At 45.0% G+C, this 25,111-nt stretch overlaps 1 protein-coding gene across 9 annotated transcripts in view; it reads right to left on the bottom strand.

Annotated features, from left to right (window-relative positions):
• Window positions 1–25,111, bottom strand: part of SFMBT2 (Scm like with four mbt domains 2) — a 175,012-nt gene that overhangs the window by 60,722 nt on the left and 89,179 nt on the right. For all 9 annotated transcript variants that reach the window (XM_053572825.1, XM_053572822.1, XM_053572823.1 and 6 more), the window contains 2 exons: window positions 5,979–6,080; window positions 2,043–2,190 (listed from right to left, as the gene is read on the bottom strand). In XM_053572825.1, coding sequence (XP_053428800.1) covers window positions 2,043–2,190; window positions 5,979–6,080 — 250 coding nt within the window. The remainder of the gene's footprint in view (window positions 1–2,042; window positions 2,191–5,978; window positions 6,081–25,111) is intronic.

Raw genomic sequence — 25,111 nt, 5'->3', positions numbered from 1 at the left:
ACAGTCCTGGGGTTTGAGTTATAAGACGTGTCACCTATTAACCTCAAAAGGAAACCATAAAACCACGATCCCCCCAGACGCCCCACCTGTAAATGCTAATTCATTTAATTATAAAAATAAATATATTACATCCTCTGAAGACAGCAAGCGAGCCTCGACTTTCACACGACCGTGGACCACGGACCCTTGAAAAATTATTCCCTCAAATTATAATTCTGTGACTGTTTTCACATTGGACCATTCAAGTCATGTAAAGGTCATGGTCCACTGACATCAGCTAGTCCTGCTTAAACTCCTCTCCCCACCCCTGAGTTACTGAGAAGAATGAATTCATGGAGATACCAGTGAGAGAGGACAGTGTGGACATGGTTATATAGTAAAAGCATTAGATGTGGGATTTGGCGTTTGCCAACTTTTGCCTCAGAATTAAAAAAATCATTTAACACAAGTGAGCCTCAGTTTCCCTGGGTATAAAATAAATGTGGTTGATGAGATAATCTTTAAGATCCCTCTCAGTTATAAAACCCCTCTACGTTTAATAATATGTGTATTTTTGCATAGATAATACACTTATTTAGATCAAAAAGAATAAAATTACAATGCTAAGAACAGTGCTTGGCCACACGTCTCACTCCCACCATCACCCATTCTGCCAAGCTCCCCACCACTAGCTCTACACCCCCAAATTGGTGATTTACAATAGTTTCTTATGTAACTATGCAAATATGAATAAATGCTAATATATTCTCTTATTTACCTCTTTGAAAAAGGTACCTCCCGCACCACTGACAATGCACCTGTGAGAGTTTTCCATTTCGGGTTGTAGATTTTACCCCTCATTCCTTCAACAATGCAGTTTCCATCAGATAGATTCCTGAAATCTACTTCACCAACTCCCCACCAACGGAGATTTGGATTTTTTTTTTGTCTTACCTGTTATAATTAATGCTGCAAAAATATCACTTAGATGCCTATTATCTACACAGTATAACTTCAGGAGAAAGGTCCAGAAGAGGCATCTCCGAGTCAGTGGGCAACTTTTAGTAAAATGTGCCAGAATATCCTCCACACAGTTGGCACCTCCTTGCCCTCGCACCAGCAAAATGTGCGAATCTCTGCTCCTCCACACCCACATCAAAACTGAGGCTCTTCTAGTCTCTCTCTTTCACACTTTTATCTTATCTGATACAGGTGCGCTATCTCAATAGGATTTGCATTTGCATTGCTCTTACAGGGCAGGGCCAGGTATGGTGGCTCATGCCTGTAATCCCAGCACTCTGGGAGACTGAGGAAGGAGGATTAACTGAGCTCAGGATTTCTAGTTCAGCCTAGGCAGGGCAAGACCACGTCTCTCCTAAAAATAGAAAAACTAGCTGGACCTTAAGGCAGGCGCCTGTTGTCCCAGCTACTTCGGAGGCTGAGGCAGGAGGATCCCTTGAACCCAAGAGTTTGAGGTTTGTGAGCTATGATGACATGCCACTCTAGCCAGGGCGACAAAGTAAGACTGCCTCTTAAAAAAAAAATCAACATCCCTAACACCCATATGGGACAACAAACCACATCAGTAAACTACAAATGTGATATTCACTAATGATGTGGTCCTGGGCCCCAATGTTACATTCTTTTAATGCATTATAGCATCAAAGTATTGGATACGTAAGAGCAAATGGACTCTGGGGAAAATTTAGCTTGTTGAAAATAAAAAAATTTAAGGAAAGCCTTCCTCTGCATTTGTGCTGCATTTTCAAAGCCACTTCTCAAGTCTGCAATCCCAGCACCCAGCATACTGCAGCACAGCCACCACGAACACAGGGGCTGCTGGGGACCTCCTGTGGACAGAAGGGGACTGCGAAGCTCAGGGCCACATGCTTCCCCAGCAGACAGGGCTGCTGAGGTGGACGGCTGGGTCGTGCTAAGGAAGAACACTGCATTTCCTCTAAGTCTTTCACAATACGAGCTGCTCCAGGCTAGCCGAGGCATCACTAGTGACAGTAAGACATGCCTCTGAATCACCACACCGAGAATGTTCACGTTATACAAACCTTTGGGGGGAGTGAGGGTGACTCCATTTTTAAGGCACCATTGTACTGGCAGGATCCCCAAAGAGTCCATGTGGCACAGCATTGAGAGTTGACGAGCTTCCGGTTGTAGGTCATCAATAGTCACTTGGAAAAAATGATTGCTAAAAACCTAAAAGAAAAAAAAAGGACAGAGCCAAAGGTGAATTCCTTGGAGTTATATATATATATAAAGCTGGTATAAAATGCCGTCGCAGCCTCCAGAGCAGCTAACGTGTTTTATCAGCATGATCTGGGCACAAACTGGAATTTCCATGTGTATTCTCATGTACTGAATTAATCCAGCTGCGAAAATGTTGGAATTGATCACTGTGTTCATACTAATGGAAAGATAAACAAATAGCTAGAATAAAGAGAGAGAACAGGAAAAAAAAAAAAAATCAACAACTCAGAAAAGTGACCCCAGCTGGCAGATGGACAAACTGGCAAAATCAGACAACAAACCCAGCTGAGGTGACAGCCAGGGTGGGGTCTGAAAAGCCAAACTGGGTGCTCAGTGTTTGTGGTGGAAACCGCATTCCTTACACCACATACTGCAAGAGCCTCCACCATCTGGCTTGGAGATGTGTAACCTCAGCATGCGGCACACGCCTCTGAACACCTCACCCTCCAGCCCCAGAGGAAACAGGTCTGCTAAGGCTCCTGTACTCACTGTCCTCAGGAACCTCAACACCCTACCTAATACAGTGTACCAAGTTACAGAGCACTTTTCAGACTGGCTCAAGTATCAATGCTGCTGGTCTGAAATAAAGAGACCCTCTCCTATGCTCCCAAAGCATCAGACTTCAACCTCTGGTGTTGAAAATTCTCATTCCTTCCTGTGGATCGACTATACATCTGTCTCCCCCAGCAGATCGTAAGTTCTCCAAGGAAAGTAGCCTCTTTTTGCATTCATGAAACATTCTCGGGTGTGTAGAAAATGCCTTAGACATAGGAACTGGATAAATGTGCACTGAATCAAAGGGAAGCGTCAGTGAGAAACAGGATGCTGCTGTTGGCAGACAAAGCTGAGGGAGAAAATCACACAGAGCAAAACTGAAAAGCACGATGCATGTGAAGAGCCCCGTACGTAAAACTGCCAGGATAAAAAAAAAAAAAGGAGATTCCTTTCCCAGCTCAACAGACACAAAACAGATATTCTTAGGCAACCTGAAGAGTTTTACTGAGCTGTGATTCCTGGGTCCTTCCTGCTTTCCTGGAAGCAGTCCCGTCCCAAGAGAAGCCCAAAGAGAAATTCATTCCTGTACTTCTCTTTGTGGATTCCAGTAAATAGCAGTAGTTCTGCTGCCTCAGGTTTGCCTTTGAAAGTCACCTTCAGGGAGCAGAAAGGGTCAAATATGGCCGGGAAAGCAAGCTCCACGGCCATTCTAAGTCCCATCTTTCCCACAATGCTCCTTCCCAGATGTGCTTCCTCCTGGGCATTTTACATATAACATGCTACGCTTCTTTGTTCATTAATTTTGCTGTCTGTACATCCCCTGTTAGATTCCTAACAGCAGGGACAGTGCTCCCATTGTCCAGCACAGGGCCAGCTGTCAAATCACTGTGATCTGGTCTGCCCTGAGCACACGTGTGCACACACACGTAGGTACACACATGTGTATGAAGGATGTGACTCTGGGGCCAGATCGCTCCAGGCTGCAGGGCCCGTAAAGATGGGCACCGAGGAATTTCCAGAGCTCAAAGCCATGCTCACGTGGGCACACCTCTCAGGGAAGAGCTTTGTAAGTGTCATCAGATCTGTCAAGGTTCTCGTTCCCAGACCACCGCTCTGTAATGCATCTGGTCCAGAACCCACAGGTCTTAGAACACAAAGAGCTCAGGGCAGTTAAGCAACTTGCCCAAGACCACATGACCGACACAGAAACAGAAGCCGAGGCTTCTAACCCAGTTTCCTTTCCTCTCCAGTCAGTGTAACATATTTCACTTACGCAGAGACATCATCATCACCTCCACCTCCACCTTATTAAGAAGCACCAAAAACACTATCCCACTTTCCTGCTGAGGCTGGTCACTGAACCCCGGCTCCATCACAGGCTTATCTGTAATATCATTCACTTATTTCTTCCGTTGTGCCAACCGAGAAAAACCTCCAGGGAGGGGCAAATGAACTCTGACTGTGAAGGGTAAAAACAGCACAATGTGTGATGGGATATTCTCAAACGTAACGTTCTACGACGTTCTCCAGCGCTCAGATACGTTTAATTATAAACATCGCCCACCATGAGACTATTGTGATAGGTCGTGACACGAAGATGATCCTTGAACCTGGAGGTGCCTGCCCAGGTTCTAGGACACACACCAGCCCCTGACTACAGAGGCAACACGTGAGTGTGAGAAGAGGGGGATGCAGAGAGACGGGGTGACTTAGGTGTTTTATTACTGGTGGAAGGGTAAAAAAAAGTAAAATGAAAATAAAAATATTAAGAAAATCAGTAAAAATACCTGCTCTCTCCCCCAGTGAGATCTATTTAGAGAAAGTTATCCAGTGTGAAGACCAATCCACTATCACTGAAAGTCTACCGACTAAAGATATTTTGATTCATATGTGACATTGTAACACTATATATTGCAATTATTTAAAGGTATAAGTGAGTGGGGCTACTGCTGATGAGCTAAAGCACACCAGCTCGGTTTCATTTATTTTAAACACCAGGCGAAGTGAACTCTGCAGACTTTCGGGAGGTCAACCTGATCTATATTCCGACTACTGGAAGCTGACATGATTCTATCTCCTTCTAGGGGTATAAGGAAAAATTTTGGCTGAGATTCAATAAAAGGCAATGCTTCGGTTTTGGAAAGATATCCAACAACTATCAGAACACACAGTAAAGACCTTCAGAGGCCATTTTAAAATAAATAGGGAATAGCAAACAGGTGTAAGGGCATGAATTTTAACCTCAAGATGATGGTACAAAGTGGAGGTCAATATTTTCTTTAAATAAATTGCCTTAAAAATTCAAAGTTATACTCTTTAAATAAATTAACAGTTATAAAGAAAACTTATGTGCACTGAAGAAAAAATGTTCAGAAATGAAAAAGGAGTATTTCATTATTAAAATCACTTTCCATCTTCTTGAATACATTATCATCACTAAATTTCTCAAATTTCACCAAATCATACATTTTTAAAAATCAGGACTCAAATAACCTTGAAACACTCATGACTTCATCAGCAATCCAGTATTCTTAAGAAAAAAGAAATTTAAATGAAATTTACCTTTTAATCTTTAAATTCTCCCACTGAAATCCACAAAAGGCCTTTAACCAAAACTCACATTGGCTAAGAAAGGCTAAGAATGCCGAGTTCCTCCTATCATAGATAAGAGGGCACTTACGGTAGAAACAGGCAATTTAGGTTTTACCATAGGTTATGTCCTGGGGATTTCTTTTATAGGCAAGGGATAATCTTACAAGATTATCAGATTATCATAAAAATGCCTTTACATAAAAAAGTAATTTCATTTTGAACCTGGGAATCTTAGAAGCGCAGGTTTGTCTTTACTCAGTGAAGGCAGATGAGAAAAAGCCGTAGAAACACCACATGTAGGAGGTTGGACCTTGCTTTTCACTATTTTCAGGTATTTCCTAAATATAAAGAGATCATATTCACCACTCCGCATGCAGGAAGAAAAGTTACCCTTATAATGAGTACAACACACAATTTGTCAGAAGACGGGTGCATTATCTGAGGAGGCCTCTGATTAGAATCACCCAGGCCACCAGCAATAAAAAGGGCTTAACGCAGGGCTGGGCTGGAGGGACGCAGTCTGACTTTGGCTCATCTGGCGCGTAGCTGATATCCTTGGGCAAATATATTTCATCTGGTTGGCTTGAGTTGAAAGACTTAATTTGATCCACTCTGGGGGTTAGGGCCAAGGGCAGGGGAGAAGAACCCACCTTAGTCACTGATGCAGGACAGATGTGAAAGGGCTCGCTCATGTTCACTGTTTCCAGCTTCATCCCAACTGTGAAGAAATGGCTTCGCAAATCTGCGTGATCCTGCGGGAGAAAGACAGACACTGAAAGTGGCAGCACTTTGGATTAACCCTGCAACTGTGTGGACGTCATCCTGGAGCATTTTATTGGGCAAGTGATGGAAACCATTAACCCTCTCCACGGCAAATTTCTAATTATTACAAGATACCGGGTATTTAATTATTTTCCACAGGCTAAAGTACTTTTCCAAGGGAGAGGCTGTTGTGGACATGCTTAAATTTACACTAAGCCAAAAACAAACAAACAAAAAATTCATATCACATCACTTTGATCTTCCGCGGTGCTATCAACCAAAGCCCGCAAAGAAATGGAGGCAATCAGTCATCCTACACGCAGCAGGGCTATCTTCAGAAAGCATGGTCGTGGCCTCCTGCTGCTGGAGTTACATCAGGGCTTCAGGGAGGCTCCTCTGGGTGACAGGCTCCCCCACCTCCTGCGTCTGAGAGCCCACAGCTTACCAGTTCACGGCAGTGGGCCACGATCTTAGAGACGTATGCACTTCAGAATCCAAACCCATCTTGCACACGCACCAAGACCTGACTTCTACTCAATAGAGATGAGCAACACCCCCTTTTAAATCGGGGTCTGGCAGTTTTATAACCAGCTCACAGCAACCTTATGTGAGAGGGATGAGGCGTCTCTGCCTCCTGGAGAAAACAAATTTCAAAACCCACGTCAGCTATCCAGCGATAGATGAGGCTGGCTGGACACTGGATACCAGAATTTATCTTGCTGAGATGGAGGTCACCTCATAACTCACAGTCTGGATACGTGGCAGTGGATGAATAAATGTATTTGTAGCCTGTCCCCGAGGAAATAATAACTGTGAATAAATCCCACGATTTCCAAATACATCAATTGGATGTGAAGTACAAAAAACATCTGGGGGCCGGTTACTTTCTTTTCAACTACAAATCTAAAGTGGATTTTTAATTAATTCAATGATGCCACTTTGTATCCAACTCTGAGTGTGGCACAGGCTCTGCTGTCCCCATGGTGCGCCAGAGACCACAGGGGAAGCTGAAAAGACCTCCCCCGTGTTGCCGCAGTTACAGAATGTGGACGTCACAGGACCTGCACGGCCCTTCACTTCTCAGGGGCCCACAGCAGTCTGCAGAGGTCTCAGTATCCCAGTGACATGAACAGGGCCCCATCCAGGGACAAACTGGCCACTCTAAACCCTTAAAAATTCCGTAGAAACCAACAAACACCATGTTACAAAAATTATCTGCACAAGGGAAAGTGGAAGGAGATATTCTTAGCTGCAGGGGACGACTTTTCTTGTTTATGTGGTAAATAAAGTATTTATTTGTAAAGGCGGCTGGCAGAAGGTGGGCCGGAATAGAAAAGGAATTGAAAGCAAAAGTATCAGAGTTAATACGGAGGCCCAACCATAAGGCCAACATAAGGTGTTGAGATGTCACAACCAAACCAGAACAGCCTTGTTGATGTCTGAATTAAAAGATGAAAAGTTAAGTTGAATGTTTCCAGGCATAGAGAAAAGAAATATTTCAAGTGATGGATATCCCAGTTACTTTGATTTGAACTTTACCAATTACATAAATGTATTAAACTATCACATGTATGCCCCTAAATATGTACATCTATTACATATCAGTAAAAAAAAAAAAAAATTTTTTTAAATATATAGATATTCAAATAACAGTCAAATTTCAGGTTCCTGTCAGATCGCAATGACCCAGTTCCAAAAGCAGTGGCCTGTCTGATGGATTTTACAGTATCTTTTCCTATTTAATTACAAAACTTTTCGATCTTTTGGAAAGAGGATCACTTCTAAAATTACCATGTAATCAAAGTTGGTCTTCGTGTACTTGATAAGCCATACAAAAATGCCCACAGGCACTCAGAACACATCTGTAACTATAAAAGGGCCAGTGTCTTGGAAGTCTTCCCTTACACCACCCGCAGCTGCTGGGCTGGCCACTCCAAAGATCTGGCTCCTGGTAACACGGAAGGGCCACCCCTGCCTGGCGGCGTCTATCCCCAGGGCTTTCCTCCAGGCTCCCTGGTCTAGATTCTGTGCCTGCACTTTGCTCGGACTCTGGAGTCATTAGTCGGGAGCACTAGGGTCTGCAGCTGTGAGTGGAGACTGGTTACCTACGGAACACCTTGCTGCCTGCTTTATTTCTAAGAAGAGGCAGCCTGGTCTCTGCAGGAGGACCTGAATGCAGGGCTGTGCTCCAAGCAGCAGGGTGGCATCGGGAGCTGTGAATGAGAGGCCTTCCAGAAGGGCTGGGTTGAGACTCCACATTGGTGGTCAAGGTCGAATTGGAGCTTGGGATATAGAAAGGACCCAGGGTTGCAGGTCAATCCTACTTAGAACGCTGGCTCTACACAGAGAGCAAAGATCACAGCAGAAGTACGGCGTCCTCTGCATCATGCCTCAACTCCAGGTTAAGAGGCTGCTGCCTCCCAGAGAAGGCAGAAGGTCTCTGCCCTCCTCTGGGAGCGGTGAGCTCCATCACCAAACTCCTCCAGCTCTGCCCTTCCATGAAAACAAACATAAACATCACATCCACGCAGGGCCAAGTATGGAATGAAAGTAAAATAGCATGACATTCAAATATTCCTAACCCATTTAAAAACAAATCAGTATTGGTATTGGTAGGTTAGTGTTGTATTATTCCAAAGGTTTAGAAATGGGTTTTCCTTTTGCCATCATGGGTCAGATCTCCCATACGTAAAATCCTTTCTTCTAGGTTTCAGCTGTCTGGCAAGTACAGTCTTTGTCACCAGTTCCCGGTGCACAGCTCCTAAATCCCTTAACTTTTCCTGAGTGACAGAAGCACCTTTTATCTACAGAGGCCACTCTTGCTGGGCCCCTAGGCAGCTTTAGGGTGGACAGTTGTGGCCAGAGAAAGACCAAGCCAGCCCATTCCAATGGCCAGCGAGCTAATCAACGACGCCCACAGAGGCCCCAAATGAGGCTTCTCTGAGCTTCCCGGTTGAGACACCTGGTCTTGTTCTGGGAGGTGCTGTACCCCGACTTCATGAGGACAGTAAGCTTCTGTGCTTGGGACCTGCCCAGTGCTGCCTGTCCTACCTGGCTCATCCATTTGCATCTCTTAGCACATCTTTTACAATAAACCCATAACTGCAAATGAACAGTTTTCCCTGAGTTCTTTTTTTTTTTTTTAAGAGACAGAGTTTCACTTTGTTGCTCTCGGTAGAGTGCCGTGGAGTCACAGCTCACAGAAACCTCCAGCTCTTGGGCTTAGGCAATTCTCTTGCCTCAGCCTCCCGAGTAGCTGGGAGGTGCCCGCCACAACGTCCAGCTATTTTTTTGTTGCAGTTTGGCCAGGGCTGGGTTTGAACCCGATACCCTCGGTATATGGGGCCGGCGCCCTACTCACTGAGCCACAGGCACCGCCCTTTCCCTGAGTTCTGCCAGTGGTAAATTATCAAATCTGAGGAGGTGTCTGTGGAAACCCTGATTTATAGCCATTGGTCAGAAGTACCAGGACTAGTGATTGGCATCTGAAGGGGTGGGGTCTTCTCGTGCTAAGCCCACGTCTGTGGGGTCTGGGCTACTTCCAGGCAGTTAGTGTCAGAAGTGAGTTAAATCACAGGGCACCCACTTGGTATCTGAGACAGGTGGAGGACAACGTGGTGTGAGAAAAACCCATACGTGATATTACAGCTTTGTGAATAAAAATAGTTCCCAAGTTACAAACCACACACTGCTTCCTTAGGGAAATCCATCCTTGTTACCCCAAACGACGCAAAGCCCTCTTATTTAGTGTACTGTAAAAAGAAGATAAGCCTTTTGAGAAGCAGTAATATCCAAACACAGGTATTATTTACAGCCTGGTCTCAAGTATCCACACAGATTACTATCTTACACTATTAAACCCAAACTCCAAATTTCAGAAACGAATCTGGAAACTGTAAAATACCTCCCTGTATCTTCCAGCCCTAACTTCCACTTTTCTTAAGTGATTAAAGACTGCTTTAATCAGCATCCAAATAAAAGGAAAAAAAACCCCAAACCATATACAACTATGCAGAAATGCCACCAGTTTCAAAGGCAAGTCAACATAATAAAAATTTGAGAGGGTCCAGGGTAAAGGCACGTTCGTGACTGAGAGTTTGAATAGAACTGCTACTCTAATGTTCCTGTTATTTATGGATTATGGTGTCAGAAATTTTTTCCTGCAAGACCAGGACAATATTTTCTAAAGGGGCTTGTCACCGCAACTGCTGGCCATGGGAGAGGTTTAATACACGTGGAGCTAGTCACGGTGTGCGTGAATACTTTCTAGGAAATGCCAAACTCTCCCATCTGGGCTATGTGGTTCACCCAAGAAATTCCTCAGTAAATATTTAGTGAGTTGAAGGAATAACAACAACTAGATGATTTCTTGACATCATTCCCATTCTGCGTTCTATCATTCATCCAGTAAGCATTAAAAACCACTGGGGTAACCCACAGTAAACTACCAGACTGTGCATGGAGTATTCACAAAAAAAAAAAAAAAAAAAATCTACATCTGTCCGAGAGAGAAGGAAAAGCAAAACAAGAGCGATGAAGATTCAGGCTCAGAAGAAATTTTAGAACAAAGTCTTTTACTTTTAGCACATAAAAATTAAGTATTATCATCATCGTGGCCGTCAAACCACATGCAGGAGTTTTGTCTTAGAATACAGAAATCACGCAACTTGATGATAAAGGAAGGATTCCGAAAGAGAGGCACAGTAAATTTATCCACAGGGGCTGGGCCTGAAATACCAACCGGACGCATCTGAGTATGATCTAAAAGACAAGAGAAGTCACTTGACATTCCTAAGGAGTAAGTGATTGAGATAACTGAAGGACTCGTCAGCCAGGAGCTTCCAACTATGCCGACAGACAAATCTGCTGAGTTCTGTGCACGTGAGAGTGAGAAAAGGTGCAGCTCTTTCTCACTGCAAAAGAAATGTCATCACCCAGCCCTCTGGCTGTGGGCTGCTGGTGCAGTGGAGTGCACAGGCTCACTCACACCTCCACCCCACTGGCCCCTCTCAGCGTTCAAGACAGAAGGAGCTCCTGGCTCCTACAGATGAGTCACACAACCGATTATCTTCTGAGCCATAATGGAAAATTCACGGCTGTTTGAGAAGAGACATTCTGGCCTTCGCAAAGCTCTAGAGAAACATTCACACTTTGCAATTATTGGATCAAGAATCATGTTATTCCTGTTACCAGGACATATGACTAAATCCTCGGTCTACTTACAAAGACGCCTGTCACATTCAAGAAATACTGTTTACTTAAATGGACTGGAATCCAGTTACATTGCTTACAGAAAACTATTCTCCCTTAATCAATGCCAGCGATGGCCTTCCCATCTATATCCATCGGGATCCATTTTTATTTTTGCCCTGAAGTAGTTTTATATTGATCAAAAGTAATATGCCATTCATTTTACTGGAGGACTGTCTGAACAGGCTACCACAGCAATCTCTCTTCAGGGAACCTCATTTTCAGTGGAATGACATCGTAAAAGAGATTCTATAGACATCAACTTCCCTTGTCCATGGAGCTTTCGCCAGCTCTATTCCCTCCAGAACCCAGGCCGTGCTCACTCTCTCCGACTGAGACAGCAGCCCTACACTAAGACTGACTTGGTTTGGGATGTACAGATGGAGCAGCCAAAGTCCGAAACCCCAAATTCAAAATGCTCCAAAATTCAAAACTTTTGAGTGCCAACATGATGCAGAATGGAAAGGTTCATTTTAGTATTCTGGATTTGGGGTTTTTAGATGCTCAGCCAGTAAGTACACTGCAAATACTCTGAAATCTGAAACACTTCTGGTCCCAAATGTTGCCAAAAAGGTATATCCAACTTGTATTCTCAAGTGAGTAAAACAGTAACAACCCCCCTGCTGTGAGCATTTTCCCTCCATCCCTCCTGTCTCATGCAGACTGCAGGGCAGTCAGCCCTTAGTGAGGAAATTAGGACTCAGAGAGGTTAAGTTACCTAAGCAGAACAGAGTGTTAACACAGGGAGCCAGGCTTCAAACCGAAGCAGTCTGACTCCCAGTCCAGGATCGCACCTCCAGATTACATAATAGGCGGGGAAACACAGACCACAAAGGATCTTTCATTTTAACAGATAATTAGTAAAAGGTATGGGACGAAACCTCTGTATCTTATAGGTCCCTAAAATGTTATTTCAGAGAAAGCTGTTACGAAGTCATACTGATCATTTACTTAAAACCTGAAATTTTTACTGTTAATGCCTGACACTTTTCAATGGCTTATGGAAAAAGTGTGCCAGAGAGCATTCTCACCCTAAAAACTACACCCAAATGCTTATACACAGCCAGTCCCCGCCAACACTAACAAACACCTTCACCACGGTCGTGTGTTCGTATATTAAGCGATGAAGATTCAAGAAATGTGTGTTCCAATTTTAATATCAGGTGTACCCAGATGAAGCAGAATGATTTTGAAGTATTTCTTCTTTTCCTATTGTCTATAAGATTTGGCATGATCTGTTTTTTGAAATTATCTTTTATTTTTATTTATAAATATTAGTTGTCTATTTTTTGAGACTTTGAAAAAAAATAGTAAGAAGCGAACTGATGACTCCATACTGAACCTCAGCATCAAAACATTCTATGATAGACATACTCTTATCTGACAATGTGAATGTTACTTTTTTTTGCATTATTATTATTGCTCAATATTTCATTGCAGCAATCGTCTGATTTCTTTTCTGAATGTATTTATCTTCGTTCATTCTTTACCAGGTTTTTGTTTCTAGTCCTTATCTTAAACATCGTTATTGTTATTAAATTTTAAACCTTTTTAATTTTGTGAAGGCCAAAAGTGGAAACCAAATAAACACAAGTATATGTATAGAGAAAATAAAAAAAAAAAGAAAGAAATGTGTGTAACAAAATGCTTATAGTTTCTTTTGCATAAGTTTTTCCTCACCATCCACATTTCCTCATTAGGCAGGTCACTCTGATCAGTGCGGTCCACAGAGCACATTGGGCTGGCTTGGGAAATCCGTACCAACAACCAGTCCCTGTTCTTTCAAACACTATGTGTGAGGCTCAGCCTCACACTGAACAAAGAGGAAAATTAGTGATGTGGTTCCTGACACCAAGAAGCTAGAAATTTAGTGAGAAAATAAGTGAGCAGTGAGAAAAAGGCAAGTAGGAGGAACATTAGCCTGGAAAGAGAAGCCTGGACAGTCTGCCGCAGCCCCTGTCTTGCTTTACACTTTTGGTGTGAACGGTCTCAGTTTTTCCACATAAGAATCAGAGGTCAGGAGGTTGCGAGAAGCTCAGAGCCCGCGCTGGGCACACTAAGTGCCCGTGGTCACCCTCTGCTTTAAACATCCGCCTCCTGTGAAGTCTTTGCCTGGAAGTGGCTGCCACACCTAAGTCTGGGGGACTCCAACGCGCACGTGCTCTGATACGAGTCATTGTGAGTGAGTAGCAGCCCCAAGATTGTGTGGCAGGCGAGAAAGCTTCAGGGTGAATGTCACAGTTTCTAAGACACAGACGGCATTCATCCACGGATGAGATGGGGAAAAACTTCACTAATGGAGAGCTAGGAGACAGAGGAGACAGAGAAAGCCTTGTGTCTCACATGTGTACTTGAACTTGACTCATCTCCACATTGACTTTAGAAGCCTGAAGAACTGGAGCTCACCCTCTTAATGTGCACTGTGTGGCTATCAAAGGCCCTGCAAACAGCTAGAGCTTCATTAGATAAATACATCTCACACGGCATACAATTATGAAGAGTGTGGCATGGGGGGAACCTGTTCTCATTAATTAACACAACAAAATCAACATGCACTTGGTGAGGATCTTAATGTAGAAAAGCAGTAAAATCATCCTGGTGCAGAAACCAAACTCTAATCCTGAGCTGCACAGTTGAAGGCTACGGGAGATTCTCTCCCTCGGACACCTGAGCACCTATCTTTTATTTTATTTTATTTTGGTTCTTCCTTTTTGGTTAAGTTGATATGAAATCAAACAGACCAAAAAATAGACATGCAATTCACCCTGCCTATTTTTTTTTTTTTTTTTGTAGTTTTTGGCCAGGGCTGGGTTTGAACCCCCCACCTCTGGGATATGGGGCCAGCGCCCTACTCCTTTGAGCCACAGGCACAGCCCCGACCTGCCCAATTTTTTAAAGTGCCAAAATCTTTTATTAGACTATTGTACTTACACAAAAACACTGCACAGTGTAATATTTTCAGTTCCAAAACACCAGTTCTTTGGTCTAAGGGAATTCAAAACACTACAGATGCTTCAGGGCCTCAATTAATTTGCATAATTCCTAAGAATAGGCTTCAATGAAGTCAAAGGAAGGTTTTAATTACATTCTAATCGGTATATAATGAACTACGCTTTAGTTCCTTTATTCTTATCAGCACGCTGTGTCTCACTGAAAAAAAACAATCTGGGGCCATTTATCACCCTGTTCCTCTTTTTCTTTCACCAATGACCTGGTGCTCACGTAGCCATTAGAAAATTACTCGTGATACCAGTTTCATCAAATAACAGACATCAAGATGCCAGCATTTATTAAATCAACAGTACTGTGACATTTCAATCCCATCGAACTGGTTTAAATTTAGCCAGCGAAATGTTTGTCATGAAGAGATAATTAAAAAAATCTATAAGCTGAACGCTAATAAGCATTTCCATTTTTGTACTTACAGCTGTCAACATCAATTTTATCGACTAGCCATATATTAAAGCAAGTTTGAAATACAGTAATGAGAAACTACAGTAATGTAGTAATCTGTACTTTAACCTGCGCCACACGATTTAAAGCGAGCCCAGAGGTGGCCCCTTCCGCTAAAACCTAAGTGACTCAACTGCTGTCCTAGAAATAGGACAGTGGCCTGAACTGCCTCCATTCGTGCAGATAACAAACACCCTTCAGAGAAAGAACACAGCGTCGGTAAGGAGCTAAACCACCACCATGTGGTCTGAGTTTCTGCTCTGCCCTTCCCAGACACCCACATAGCGGCCACTGGGCACAGACAGCCTGTAAGCCTCTAGGGGAGGCCCTGCCTCCGGCGGGAAGATCAGACTGGAAAGTGCCCAGCAGGCAGCCCAGACAGATTTAGTAACAGTTCCCATCTCTAGGACCGCCCTCATGTCACCCTGACCTTGGCTTTACTTGCCCAATCTCACCTGCTTCCAGGGCACGCTCTAGTCCAGGGACACTTGCCCTCGGTGTTACAGAGATTTGGGAACCAGGTTATTGCTTGCTGGGTGGGGCTGCTCTGCGCATTGTAAGACATTCAGCAGTGTCTCTGGACTCTACTCACTAGATGCCAAAAGCACCCCCGGGTGTGACAAAGTGTCCCTAGGCACTGCCACACGTCCCCCACAGGTTTCAATGCAGGTAAGAGAGGTCAGGTGTGTCCTGGATGAGAAACCGATGCCCACTTCGTTTCCTCAGCACCAATGACTCTCTTTACCTCTGTCTCCAGCGTCAACTCAGCCTGGAGGCCCTGTGGTCCCCGGGTGTGATTAGCCATGCCAACCACCCCTGCTAGTTTTGACTCACTCTCTAAGTCCTGACCGTCTTTGTGCCAGTCTGCTCCGCTGCGTCTCGTCCTGCCTCCATCCCAAATATCTGGTGCATAAAATTAAAAGATGCTGTTACACGAGAAGGGAATGACAAGTCCTGGTGACCATCACATGGTGTGATGGGACAGTTAATTTCTGTGCAGATGACTCGTGATGACAGCACAAGTACTTGTGAACCCCCCACCGACCACCACCATGGCCCCAATGGGTTCCACATTTGTGCAGAGTAAGTTGTCACTTCCACCCACAGAGGAGCAGACCAGTTACCTGGAATAGTCCTGCTCACTTTGTCCATCAGAGTGCCTTCCAGAAAACACTACTTGACCTGGTCATCCATTACCTCACATAACAAGAATTCCAGAGGAAGGGCAGCTCAAGACTGGTGGGCAGAGCCATCAACAAGGTCAGAAACGGCCTGGGTTATTTTCACCCTCCTTCTTCAGCACACTTAAGATGTTAGCTTTTTCCCAATCCACTGCCCTCAGGGTCTCAAGATGGCTGCAGAAGTTCCAGCACTTTCAGGCAGATACAATAGAGTGCTGGGGAAGAAGAAAGAACAGCTCTTCCCTACACCTCTTCACAAAAGCGAGGAGACTTATTCCCGAAACCACCAGCAGACTTCTTCACACACTGTTGACCCTAATCGGTCACAAGCTTCTTCCTAAACCAGTCACTGTAAAGAAAAATGGGGCCAAGCTGCTGGCTTACACCACTGGCTCTAATTCTGCAGAGAGCACTGCCGACCTCCAGGGCACAGGTATTTACCTGGCAAGGGGCAGGGGCATTTGTTAAACAGAGTAAAAAGACATCCTGGCCAAAATGCCAAGATGACCCTTGTCAAAAGCAGATGAGTAACAAGGCCAAGGCCAACATACTTCAGTTCCAATGTGATGCTGGACAGGTAACACCAAGAGAACACTCTTCATAACGCATTTTCTGGTTCTTTGTTTTAATTACATTGTTTTGCTCAGTCTTTAAATATACTAGTTTACTTCTAGAAAACTGGACAAAAGCAACAGTAAAAAGAAAAGCTTGGCCTTTGCATTCAGGCAGATCTGCATTTGAATCCTCACTCTGTCACCAGCTCTAGAAATTAACTTCTCTGAGCTCAGAGTTTCCTCAACTTAAAGCTAATCCTGCCTGCCATGCGTCAGCATATCGTGAGGACAGAGGGATGACCCGTGGGGGTGGGGTGCCCAGCACAAGGCCTGCAGCCCTGAGGGTGCTAAGCTCTTCCCGCCTGGGAATGAGAGTTCATGTGAACTGCCCACAACTTTGTTTCTTCCTTCCATACCCTTGCACACTGTCCAGCAAGGTCTGGGCAGGTTAATACACACACCCCAAAGATGCTCCCGGGGGGTGTCTTACCACAGTGGAAGCGGGATCCAAACACTCCAGCTGCGCCTCCCTCTCTGTCTCCTTTTTAGGACCTGCAATGTCTCAGAATCACAGGAGCTCAGAGGTCCAGTGAGAGCATGAACTGTTACAAAACCATAAGTTAAATGACTACATTTTCTGAATTCATCTGCACACTGGAGTTAGGTAAAACACAAGTGAATGGATGGATTTACTTTCAAGACAATCAAGACTGGGGGGGAGGGGATTAACCCTGTTGTGATCTAGAAATCTTGCAGGTGCCTGCAAGGCCGTCATTTTATTATAACACGAAGGGGCCTTAAGTTGGGTTTCTATTGTTCTAAATTTACTCACTTCTTTTCTAAGGTTTTTAAATGCGGAACATTACATGTCCACATGAAGGTTGATCTACCTGTGTTGGCTGCTTTTCTGGTTACAAAGGGAACAGAAGATAAAGAGGGAGGCAGATTTTATCCTATTCTCAGCCTCATGCCATCCAGACAAGCAGACCAGCAGTCAGGTAGCTGAGGGAGAGGACAGAGACAACACGGGACTGAGCGGCATTTTATTTATTTATTTTTATTTTTGGAGACGAGTCTCACTTGTTGCCTGGAGTAGAGTGTCATGGCATCACAGCTCACAGCAATCTCCAACTCTTAGGCTCAAGCAATCCTCTTGCCTCGGTCTCTCAAGTAGCTAGGACTACAGGCAACTGTCACAACGTTCAGCTAGTTTGAGAAGACCATGAAATTTTTAATTTACATCCTGCTAAGCATGCCAACCCCCTCAGGGTGTCCTTTCTTGGGGTACGGGGAGCACACTAAGGTCAGAGCCTGTGGCAAGGTCACAATGCCCGCACATGGTCCTCACTCACCTCTGAAGAATGAGCTTCTCTTTACCTCAGTTTCCCCACCAGAGATACCGCTATGTGCACCTGCCTGCCTGGAGGGGAAAGGCACCCTGAGCTCAAAGGACTGGGCTACTCCGGGTGCATTTTCAGGCAAGGGGGGAAACGGCCTCCATGCAATTGCACTGTGCTTTAAACCCACAACAGAATCCTCCATAGGTAAGAGAATTATTATCTATTCTTAATTATTTTTATTAATAGAGAGTAGAATGAAAAATCTGAAAAAAAAATATGGCACAACACTCACTTTGAAATGTGTCTAGTGTTATAAACAAGAGATTTATTCCCTCTGCACACACCCACCAAGCCCAGACACCTATCACACTGCATCCATGTTAATAACAACTCTCCTTCTCTGCAACCGTAGCAACCAGAATTATCGGCGGTAAACAGAAACGGTTTGGGAGTGATAACTCCCAGAGCAGATAACTGGAAGTTGACTATCTTCTTTAATTCTTAATGTGAACGGTTAAAAGCAAGGCGCTATCTAGCAGACCACAGGCGGCAGAGTTCAGGCCCTGTGATCAAGCAATTGTTCCGCAAACTCTCATATACACCTGGCCTCTGCGACCTTTACGGTTACATTTACTGTCTGACCAAAGCTGCTCTCTTTAGTATGTCTCTTTACAAGATTTTCTCCAACGCTCATAAAAATGAGGCCCCCGCAGTCCTGTTTTTCTTTGCTATGGAATTCATGTTGCTTCCGTTCAAGAACCCAGCACAAAAAGAACCACGCAGATGTGCCTGCCTCCAGCTCTGCGGGCTGCAAAGGATGGGCATCAAATATACTTCGTTGCTCTGGGAGTGGCCACTCCTGAGAGACAATGTTTAACAAGCCCCTTCAAGTCTGCAAAGAAACCAGAAAGGCAGGAGGAGGAACTGTCTCAGAGCCCTATGCTACCTGTGCTTCTGGGCCCAGACACGGGTGAGCCCGAGAGACAGAGCCACTGGGTGGAAAACTCCCAAGTGAAACCCACAGGCCTGAAGACAGCCACAGGATCGGCCATCAGTCCAGCAGCAAAACAGCTTTTCTTTCAAAGAAGTGCTTGGGTAGAACTTGATGAGAACGTGGTCCCGACTGTGTGTCCCAAACATTTACTGCTCCATGACTGGGCCAGAGAAATCAAGTTCTGTCTCTACATGGGGCAGGGGTGGGGGTCAGGGTGGGGGAGGCTGAAGCCAATTTGGGGGGAATCTAAAGACCCCACCTGAAGACCAAGCTTAGCTACGAGCGTTCTGGTGTTACTGCATTTAGCTGCTGAATAAGAGAAAAAGAAATCAGTCACCATAGAAATCGCAACTGCACCAGCCAGCCTCAGCGAGCACCTCCAGTCCTTCTCAGCACCTTGGCTGCGCCCCACAGAACCAGAAGGCAAAGCTACTCTCTCCTGGTCTCTAACACAGCAGAGGTCCCTCAGAGGGCTAAATCTACACTCATACTGACAGGTTCCTCATTCAACGCTTAAAAAACAAAACAAAACTGAAGAAACCACAGGATAGAATAGAAGTCTTCGTGTGTCGTAAGCAGCCTGATTACCCACTTAGGAGTAAAGAGACACGCGCATGGGACACCTCTGCTTGCTTGCTTGTTAGTTTGTGTAAAAATAAAATAATGGCCTCATACAGCTTTTCTTTTATCAATTATCCTTCTCTCAGCTTCCCCCTCCCCTTTGTTTACTAAACAAAGTGGAAAAAGGAGGATTAGGAAGGAAGTCGCACAGATTCAACTGACCTCACTGCCATCACTGCACCAGCTCGTTGTCAGTTATGGTATACGTGATTTTAGATCTGCTTAACAGAAGCTGAGCTATCAGAGGGACCCGAGAGACTGGGTATTCTGCTGAAGCACTTTGTCAGGGATACTTTAGATCAGCTGTGAGTCCTCGTGAAGTATCAGCCTGTGTTGTCCCCACCTCAGCTCCCTATAACCCCCATTACAGCCACAGATACTGATCAGGGATTGATCAAGGAGGCAATAAAGGAGCAGATCATAGCCAGATTACCCGGCATGCAAGTCACATCAAAAAACACACCCCTCCTTAGCTTCAAATAAAATGTAAACACTCCGGAAACATCAGGTAGTCACTGCTCAACCACATCCCACCTTTTAGGTAACACACCTGAGAAACAGGATGTGGGACGGCAACGCGGCACAGCAGAGAAAAGTCATCTGCCTGGAAAGCAGAAAGGAGGCGCTGGGCGTCAGCTCCGTCCCTGGGCCTGAGCGCTCTCTCGGGCGTATTCCCCAAGCTGACTGCGTCTCCATTCATTTACTGTTTCACGAGAAAACCATAGACACACCACACAGAGGCAGGCTTGTGAGGGGACCAGACAGGGTAACAAGGGATGGACCAAGGGATGGACACTTTAAATGGGAAAAAAAAAAAAAAAAAAAGCCACCTCACACACAGCCGATGGGAGGAGCACCACCGCCTCCTCTGTGGTCACTTTCAGCAAGACGTAAACCTTGATATTTCAAGTTCGAGGGCCACGGACGGGATTTCAAGGCAGCAAGTATGCCTGCTTTTGTTGATGCTGAGATATTTTATTAACGTTAAAATTCATCCCTAAAGTTCTTCTTGATGTTCTCAACTCTCCTATTCTCAACCAAGATTCCCCCTGGGCTGTTTTCAGCAGATGGTGACTTCCCTTCTCTGTGAGCTCACTTGCTGGGGGTTTGTCTCAGTTATGTGAGGACCTCTCCCAGCTTTTCTTCTTCTGTTAACTTTTGGACTTATTTTTTCACCAATCCACTGGAGAATATTTACTGAGGGCTGACTACAGCCAGGGCACTGTTTAAGGCAGTGGGGAGAAAGCAGTCATAAAAACAAGCACTCTGCTCGCATGGGGCCGGCGCATTGGCAAAGGAGGCAGGCCACATGCGGAAAGAAAAAAGCAAAGAACATTCTATAGTCGGGGATCTAGGCTGTGAAGGAGACAGCATGGCTGTGAGGAGAGGCTGGAGGGGAGTGGCATTTGTGATTTTAAGCAGAGACCTGTAGGAAGTGAGGGAAGGGGGACCTTCTAGGCAGGACCATTACACAAAGGCCTGAGGTGACAGTGAGCAGGTGTCAAGGTGCAGTGATGGGGTGGGGCGCACTGCAGGCACAGGGGCACCCAGAGACAAGTGGGCTCGGGAGCCAGCAGCCACAGCACAGGGACCCCCGCACCCTGCCCTGATGGGACAACAGGTCGTGAGAGGGAGCAGCAAAAGGGGCCGGAGCTGACTTTGTCTCAAAAGAATCACCCTGGCTGCTCTCCAGAGACACAAGGACAGAAGCCAGGAAACAAGCTGTCAGACAGACATGACAGTCTAAGGGAGAGACAGTCAGCGGCTTGGACTACAGCAGTGGCCAAGGTCATGGGGCAGAGTGAATCCAGGACAGTCTGAGGCGAAAGTCGGTGGGATTCGCTGATGCGCGGAAGGGACAGGTTGTGAAGAAGAGCTGGGGTGGCAGCCGGGCTGCCGTCCTCGTCTGCACCTGCCTGCAAGGGGGGTCCTCAGGTGGGACGTGGCTGATGGACAGCGCCCTACACGCACATACAAGTTCTCCCCCCGTGTACATAAGCGGTTCACGGTGCCTACATGGTCTGTACAAGTGACAGTGTTCACACTACACGCCTGGTCCACCCGGGGTCCTTCACAGAACCTGGAACTTTGGTTTGTGGGAGGTACACCGTGGCTCTGTGACCAGACCCCAGAGTAAACCCTGAGCACTGAGTCCCCAGAGCTGCCCTGGTGGAGTCCCATGGGCCATGTTGTCACGATTCACTGCTGGAGAAATTAAGTGTCTCCTGAGACTCTTCCCGAAGAGAACATGGGAAGCTGATGCTTGGTTTTTCTGGACTTCACCCGGCGCCCCTTTTTGTCTTTTGCTGATTTTACTTTACATCCTTTCACTGTGATCAGCTGTAACCGTCAGTGTAATAATTCCTGTATCCTGAGTCCTTTCAGTAACTTACCAAGCCTGGGGGTCGCTGGACAGTGAGAAGAGGCAGGGCTTCCAGAAGAATTCCCTTCCCCTTAGTGCAAATCTCTACACAGCTTATTCGAAATTTCAAACACTGACATTTGCATCATTTTTTAAATGCACTTAGAAAGCTTCACTTTCCCTTCTTTAAGGGGTGAAAACAGGATCGTGGATTTTAGCAACATTTCAAATATGTTCTTTCCTTGCCATGACAAGGTATGGCTAGGAACGAAGTTAGGTGGAAATCACTTGTCTTCCTCTGCGCTATATTTTTGTATTTTCTCTAAGGAGAAAAAATACTTCACCATTTCCATTCACTGGCAAATTGGGAACTGCTGTTTCTTATTTGCAGCTCTTTTTGATGGATGTAAAACTCGTCAATGAAACTTGTATAATTTTGCATTTGCAAATAAGCACTTATATCCCTCCCAAGAACTGCAGAGAATAAAAAGGAAATATCACAAAAGGCTGGCAAATGCTGGACACAGGAAGCGTCATGTTACAGGTCGACAAACTCTTACTTTTTCTCCTTCAGGCCTAGTTTTAAAATTTGCTGAGCGATCTCAAATCCTTCCATGATACTTCAGTATCACACTTAACAAATTGGAAATGGGAGCAACAGGGCCATTGTTGACCAAAAAAACTAAATTAGTATGGAATAAGTTCATTGTTGATGACAGAAACAAACTCTAGAGAAACACTTCCCCGTGGATTTTCATGAAAGACAAACATAAAAAGCTTCTGTGGAAACTGGGGCGTTTCACTTGAGTGGACACTGGGACGTGCCATAAATTAATCAAACGATGGCTTTCAAACCTGGTAAATGTGACTATGTGTGTAAGTGAAGGTTTTCTTATTTTTCAGATGAGCTGATTCTTAAAAAGCAGATTTCTTTCTATTCTGAAAGCTCAGGGACCCACCTGAGTGAGGCAGTGAGGGCCCACAGGGAAATGCCACGCGGTTACCTCCGTGAGACCCACCTGAGTGAGGCAGTGAGGCCCACAGGGAAATGCCACGCGGTTACCTCCGTGAGACCCACCTGAGTGAGGCAGTGAGGCCCACAGGGAAATGCCACGCGGTTACCTCCATGAGACCCACCTGAGTGAGGCAGTGAGGCCCACAGGGAAATGCCACGCGGTTACCTCTGTGCACTTGTTATGTTTGATGAGTAAATCAGTTTCAGTATACAGATAGTTGGGAAAACCTTTTAGGCCTCTAAATAATGAGAACGATATTCAGAAAAAAAAAGTTTTCATTATTTACTTTTCCATAAAGTGAGTTTTTCAGCATCATTCAGGTTTTTCTTCCCCATTTTATTAACTATTTATTTTTCACCTGCATGTCTGTTTTGAAGATTATCTACAATTTCCAAAGAAGGTAAATCAGAATTCCCAGTAAAATGTGATATCCAAAAGCTCTCTGGAGTGATCTCTTGAATCAAGAGCAAATATCAGCAGAATCCTAGCCATGGGCTTCCTCGTTACACCATCTGTCTGTAACCCAGAGCTCGGTCACTTTGCAGGTAAAGACATGGTTAACACCACGGGGACGTGAGTGCGTCTCCCAAAGTGGAAACCATGTGGGGTGATCAGGTGCCTTCCACCGAAACACCCACTTCATCTAAAGAGCAAAAATGATAATGAGAACTGCCTGGAAATACTGCTCAACTCTGGCCATTAAACGTGTTGAGCTCTGACGTCCGTCTCCTAACACCAGAACACCACAGCAATTCCAAAACAACACGCATCTCGGTGATTCGCTGCAGAGTTCAAGCCTATATTCCTTCTGCCATAATGAAAGAAACTAGAAAGAAGTCTGCCTGCTGAGGAACAGTGAAGATCAAACGGTAATAACAGAGTAAAAAAATACACACACAAATATATATATATGTATGTATATAAAAGTTACATGTATAAAAAAATTTAAATGTATTAAAATGATTAGATATATATATATTTCTATTTTCAGACCACGAAGGAGAATAGTCTTTGCTAGAACCTTACCCATGTGCCCGTGCAACTTCTCTCTGAACGTAATTCCCTCCACATAAGCAGGAACTCAGCAGAGAATTCTGTGCTGTGTTATTTCTTAAATTACTGAACACACATGCGATGCAGCTGTACAGGGGTGAATAGTGTCTCCTAAAAGTTCATGTGCACCTGAAAGCTGTGAACAGGACCCTATCCGGACTAGGTCTCGGTAAAGAGCTCACTAGATTGGCAGGGCCCTAGTCAAATGTCCAGTGTCCTTGTAAGTACAGGGAAATTCATATGGACACTGAACAGAGAAGGACACGTGGAGATGGTGGCTGAGAAGAGAGGAGAGCTGCCACAGCCCAGGAAAGCCAAGGGCCACAGGTGACCATCAGGAGCAAGGGCAGCCTCCTACGAAGACTTCTCCTCCAGAGACTTCAGGGTGAGAGAGGGCCCGCCAACATCTTGACTTCAAACTCTAATCTTCCGAAGTATAAAAAAATAAATTTCCATATTTTAAAGCAGCTAGTTCATGGTCATTTGTTACAACAGCCTTAAGGAACTAATAACGCTGGGGTTCTCCTGCCCTCACAATTAAAATGTATAATATTTGCTCCATACAAAATACCACTAAGGAACAGCCCATTTCTTGACTCTCACATCGAAATAAGAGACAACATTTATAAAAGTAGCTCACAAGCTTTAAGACATAAATATTCGATGCAGCCAACTTTTTAAATGAAGTGCTGCACCCCGATGCCCTGGCTTGTGTGATGCCCGCAGTGACTCTTAGCATCTACTCTAAAGCATTAAAGCTACACTTAATGATGCACAAAACACTGAATAAGAGGGTACTTCCTCGGAGGTCTGACAAAGTGACCATCTCAATTCTCACAGGAGGAAATTAAAGTGAGAGGAGAAGGTGAATATACTTTGCAAAACTTAAAGACAATGTAAAGCCACATTTTATCTCTTTGCAACCTGAGGACAGACTGTCCAAGGGAGCCAGACCAAGATTTTTCATGGAACTTGGCTTAGCTCGACCATACACTGAGGAAGTCCCTGGTTTTTGGTCTGGGCCCAGGTGCCTGAACGAGAGGAGATCGTTCGCTTGGCTGCACAGAAATGCTGTGCTCCATCTGGAGAGCCCCAGAAAAGCAGAGAATATAAATGAATCCCTGCCCATGTCTCCAAGGGAGGGCCACGTCCAGCACCTGGGGCTCATGCTCTAACTGGTGGGAGGGAAGGGCAGGT

Source organism: Nycticebus coucang, chromosome 20, assembly GCF_027406575.1.
Source record: "Nycticebus coucang isolate mNycCou1 chromosome 20, mNycCou1.pri, whole genome shotgun sequence".
NCBI classification, from domain to species: domain Eukaryota; kingdom Metazoa; phylum Chordata; class Mammalia; order Primates; family Lorisidae; genus Nycticebus; species Nycticebus coucang.
Note: the sequence above shows the minus strand (reverse complement) of the source record. Positions and strands in the feature narration are given on the sequence as shown.